The 5,662-nt window shown below is 42.3% G+C and overlaps 1 protein-coding gene across 1 annotated transcript; it reads left to right on the forward strand.

The window, feature by feature from the left end:
• The first annotated feature begins 2,206 nt into the window (after positions 1 to 2,206).
• Positions 2,207 to 4,744, forward strand: LOC120715109. The gene is made up of 3 exons (XM_040001931.1): positions 2,207 to 2,421; positions 2,566 to 2,848; positions 2,976 to 4,744. The coding sequence occupies exons 1-3, from the start codon at positions 2,330 to 2,332 to the stop codon at positions 3,369 to 3,371; spliced, it is 771 nt and encodes a 256-aa protein (XP_039857865.1). The 5' UTR covers positions 2,207 to 2,329; the 3' UTR covers positions 3,372 to 4,744.
• The last annotated feature ends 918 nt before the right edge of the window (positions 4,745 to 5,662 follow it).

Below are 5,662 nucleotides of genomic sequence, written 5' to 3' on the forward strand. Positions count from 1 at the left end.
GCTAGACCTTTGTCTCCTATCACAACAGATCCTGACACACCCTTCCTGTTGACACCTTCCATGCTTCTCACTCAGAAGGTGTGCACTCCTCTTCCCCCTCCGGGAAGTTTTATTGAGAAGGATCTCCATCGACAGCAGTGGAGGCAAGTTCAACACCTTGCAAACACATTTTGGACCAGATGGAGACGGGAGTACTTAGGGACACTGCAAAGCCGGAACAAGTGGCAACGTAACCATGCAAACCTCAAGGTGGGAGATTTGGTGCTCATCAAAGATGCACAAGCGAGGCGCAATGAATGGCCAATGGGACTTGTCAACCAGATCTTCCCGGATAAGGATGGCAGGGTCAGGAAGATTGAAGTGAGGGTCTTGAGAAATGGAACTATTAATACTTACCTGAGACCTGTGTCAGAGACAGTGTTATTGATGTCCCCAAAAGACTGAGAAGTATGTGTGTCATGATGGTAAACATTGTATTCAGATATAATCTGTAAAATCTTGCAGTTTATGATGTTTCAGTTGGTTCATAATGGTATTTTACAATACCAGACGGGGAGTGTTATGGCATGCATAGGTTCTTTCTCTTCAGCACCCTCTGCTGGTCATAATGGGAATTCTCACCTGCTTTTATTTTGGTGGGGTTTTTCTGTGTTCCTGTGGGTAGAGGAAACAGGAAGCTGGTCGCTTGTTAGCCTGCAGGATATGTTGTTGCTCTTTAAAACGTTTCTGCCTTGGAGAGTTATTGCTTGTGAGTATTAATGTATAACATGTTTACAAGTTTATTTGGTGCATTTCTATTACATAGATTTGTTTAGAAACCAGTTATTTCATGTGCTATGTTTATCTTTGAGGAAGCTAAACTCGCTAAGTTGTATTGTGATCAATACTGAGTCGCTGTTGATTACACATACTATATAACAGTATAGTTCATACCCTAGAAGTGTGTGTAAAGAGGAAAAGACATCTTGTGACATTTACTTTGTGTTTGTTTTTAGTTTTACGGGAAGAAAAGAATGTCAATCATTGAACTACTGACGAAGTAAAAAGCCTTAAACTTACTTCCGCCTCCAATGTTCATTGAAACCGTTAGCTGTCTGTCAAGTTGGGCAAAGGGACGCACAATAAGGACAGAACACAGTGGGTTTAGGTTTACTGGTGGTTCTAAATTGCCCATAGGTGTGAATGTGAGTGTGAATAATTGGCTGTCTCTCTGTGTTAGCCCTACTGGTGACCAGTCTGCCTCTCGCCCTAAGACAGGTGTGATAAGCTCCAGCCCCCCCTCCTCACATACTAGACTTTGAGGACAGAAACAAAGTATCGATCCAGTTGCGTTAGTATCGATCTGACACTGATACCAGTATTGGTTTCAATACAATTGATATTTGGATTGATCTGCCCACCTCTATTGATAACCCAGGGTTAACGCTGAAGTTACTTGGATAGGTTCAAATCCTGCTTTGTAGTACATGGCTCTGGGGTGATGTCAGCTAGTGCAGCTAGCTAGGTTTAGTGGAAATCTGAGAACTGAAGAAAAGCAAATCCGGAATGTTTAGCTAGCATCTGATTCTTCCACTGACTAATTTGAGGAGGAATGGGGACAATTACATATGGAATGGTAAGTTGGAAAGGTAAACAGACTTAAGACAAAATGTACTTACCTCAGAAACTGAACAGCTCCTAAGAATGCATTTTGTAGCTTATGAGCTAAGAATAGAAAAGAACGCGTCAGTTAATTCACATGAACACTCCCGCATAATACTTACAGTTTTTCTCGATTGCTTAAACACTATAACCAGGCCTCTAAACTAAAATTTCAAAACCGTAACGCTATTGTTCAAAAAGCTCACCCATTTCCCTGAACTATAAACACTATTCCCTGCTTTGACACATGACTCAAATTTGGTGAACTGTTACTGCAAAACTCTACACACAAATCCCTACATTTTACAGTGCTTATACCATGTAGTCATTTAGAAAGCACTAGCATGCAATAATGTTAACTGAAGTCAGCATAGCTTGAGCTCAATTAGCACACAATTAACCAGGTGGAAACACTAGGAGTCAAAATTTAGCACACACCAATCAGAACCTGCGATGGATAGATAAAAGGGCCAAAGTCAGCTCATTCAGGTTTGAAACAATGGATCCAAAGAGATGCAAAGGAAGAGGACGTGGTGGAGAAAGAGGACGTGGTGAAAGAGGAGGACGTGGTGAAGGAGGTGGAGGTGGAGAACGACGGCGACAAGGAAGGGGAAGAGCAAGGGCAAGAAGACAGTCAGTCTCGGATGAAATTCGAGCCACTTTAGTTGACCATGTCCTTGTCCATGGGATGACTATGAGGGAGGCTGGGCAACGAGTACAACCAAATTTGAGTCGCTTCACTGTTGCCTCCATCATCAGAACCTTCAGGGAGGAAAACAGGTAGGTGTACTTGCAGTAAGACTGCTTTGTACAGTAACATTTAAGTTACTGAACTTATGTGTCTTGAGTTTCAGTATGTTTCCATTATTTGCCTGTAAAATGAATGTGTGACAGTTACAGTAATGAGTGCTTCTATTTTTGTAGGACACAGAGACGACCACCTGGTGGAGGCAGGTTAAGGCTTTTGTCGGAGGAGCAAGAGAGGGAACTTGTAAACATGGTAATTGCAAATAATGTAATCCGCCTGCAAGAGATTCAAAGGAGAGTGATTGAGGATGATCATCTTTTTCGAGGCATAAATGCCATCAGCCTCTCCACAATTGACCGCATCCTCCGAAAGAATCAATTCCGGATGAAACAGGCATACCGAGTCCCTTTCGAACGAAACTCTGACAGAGTGAAAAACCAACGTGTGGAATATGTTCAGGTATGAGTTTTGATACTGTATAAAGTATTGTGTACCATCACAGCATGGCAGTTTATGCTGCCATTTCAGCACTCTTGAACTGTGGTTCAGGGTACTGATTGACTCCACTGTGTTATGTGTTTTGCAGAGAATCTTTGAGATTGAAGGACGGCCTGTTCCCCATGAAATAATCTTTGTGGATGAGGCAGGTTTTAACCTGACCAAAAGAAGGAAAAGGGGGAGGAACATAATTGGCCATCGGGCTATTGTAAATGTCCCTGGTCAGCGTGGGGGGAATGTCACTATGTGCGCAGCCATCAGCCAACGAGGGGTACTCCACCGCCATGCCGTACTAGGACCCTATAACACTATGCTTCTCCTTGCTTTTCTTGATGGTTTACAGTTTTTTTCAGTCGCTAACAAGCGTTTGTCCAAACAGTTGTCACATTTGCAAAACTCTAAACACAATCAGCACAGCATCGGTCTGTTGTGGCCATACCATTCACACATTTCATGTCGTGTTCACCCAATATGCAGTCAGTGAACACATTTCCACAATGCTTACATTTTCTTAACAGACAAGCTATACCTCCCAACAAAATTATGGACTGTTTTTGTAGTATCTACGAATGTTAACACACAACATCCCACAATAGCAAAAACAATATTCCAAACCTTAGATACAGTATAAAAACCTCTGCTTCTGCAATGATATCAGTACAAAAACAATATCAATATCAAAAATATATCTCAGCTGATAATAAACAAACAATTGAATAATTGACACACAGCTGATTTATGTTGGGTAAATTGGGCCAACCACAGCTTCTTCCATTCTGGCTTAGACTCAGTGGGGTTTATAAGGCAAGACCTTGAGGAGTGATGTTTTTGGAAACAAAAAAAAGACAAACACTGTAATGTCTGGTCGAGGAAGAGTAAGAGCAAGGGGCCCAGGGAGAAGAGCAGGCCCAAGGAGAGGGCAAGGTAGAGGTGTAAGAATGCGTGGTGGTGGCATTCCAAGGGCTGCAAGAACAGTAGTCAGTGATGAAATTCGTGCCACTATCATTGACCATGTAATCAACCATGGTCTTTCACTAAGAGAGGCTGGTGAAAGAGTGCAGCCCAATTTGAGGCGGTCAACGGTTGCCTCCATTATACGCATCTTTCAACAAACCAACAGGTAAGTATTGCATTTTACATGGATTGTTTCTATTCTCACTTGACATGTCAATATGGTCATACAGTAATGCATATGTTGAATTTTTTGTCTTTCTAAAGAATGCAACGTCTTCCACCCTCTGGGGGAAGAGGAAAGCTCCTCAGTAATGATCAGGAGCTTGCCATTGTAGAAATGGTTACTGCAAATAATGCAATTAAACTGCGTGAAATTCAAACTAGAATTGTGGCGGACCATGAGATATTTGACAATATCGATAGAATCAGCCTCACAACCATTACGCGGACATTGTCCAAACACAGAGTGCGGATGAAGCAGCTCTACACTGTTCCCTTTGAGAGGAACAGTGAGAGGGTCAAGGAGCTATGACGACAATATGTCCAGGTATAGTGTATATTCAATCCAATGTCCAGTTCTATAAGCTTTGCACTTTGCAAGTAGGTAACCTACACAATACTAGGTTACAGTACAGTATGGTATACAGTAATAACATGACTTACATAAACTTTGTTTCAGAGAGTTATGGAATTGGAGGCCAACCAGGCCCCTCATGAATTCATATACATCGATGAGGCAGGATTCAATCTGGCCAAAAGGCGTCGACGTGGACGAAATGTAATTGGAAAAAGGGCCACAGTTGATGTGCCAGGACAGAGAGGGGCAAACATTACCATGTGTGCAGCAATTGCAAATGCAGGATTACTCCTTCACAGATGTCAGGTTGGACCCTATAATACAGAGCGCTTACTTGCCTTTCTCAATGATCTCCACCAGCGCCTGGTTCCAGAGCAGGGTCAGGAGGGTGAAAACATGAGGACCTTTGTAATTACCTGGGACAATGTGGCTTTCCATCACTCGCAAGCAATAACAACATGGTTTGAAGTCCACCCAAGACTGGTAAGTCTCTTCCTTCCACCCTATTCACCTTTCCTCAACCCCATAGAGGAGTTCTTTTCTGCATGGAGGTGGAAGTTTTATGACCATCAGCCACATGACCAGATGTCCCTCCTTGAAGCCATGGATGCTGGCTCCAGGGACATCACAGTTGACGATTGCCAAGGGTGGATCCGACATACCAGGCGGTTTTATCCCAGGTGCATCGACTTGGATAACATCAGATGTGATGTTGATGAAAACATGTGGCCTAACCCTGAAGATCGCAGAGATTAGATGCAAATTTTTTGCCTTTTTTTAGCCCCCCTCCCCCTCCCCCCCTTTTTATCTTGGCTTTTTGCTGTTGTTTTTTTGTTCAGAATGCTCTTGTGTGTTTCATGGATATTTTGTTCACTGTAAGCAATACTGTAAAACTTTCTCTGTCCTATCATACCGTGTTTCTACTGTACCTCCTGTAGTAAACAGTAAAGAAACAAGAACTTGTTTGCTTTTTACTGGAATGCTTTTGAATGTGAACATTACTGTACATGTGGACATACAGTTACCAACCAAGACATTTCTGGTGTCAAAATGGTGGGTTGCATGTTTCGCATGCAAATACCTGTAAAACTGAAACATAAAAGTCTATGCAGTTTTTGTAATGTCAATAATAGCCAGTATTTTGAAACCTGGTGTACTTTGATTGACTGCATGTACCCTGTGAAGTGAAAACAAGTGTTATTCTTTGACAGACTACTTTCATTTTGAGTCAGATTTATAGTGTT

The sequence above is a fragment of the Simochromis diagramma genome, unplaced genomic scaffold (genome assembly GCF_900408965.1).
Source record: "Simochromis diagramma unplaced genomic scaffold, fSimDia1.1 OVJJ01000421.1, whole genome shotgun sequence".
Lineage (NCBI taxonomy): Eukaryota > Metazoa > Chordata > Actinopteri > Cichliformes > Cichlidae > Simochromis > Simochromis diagramma.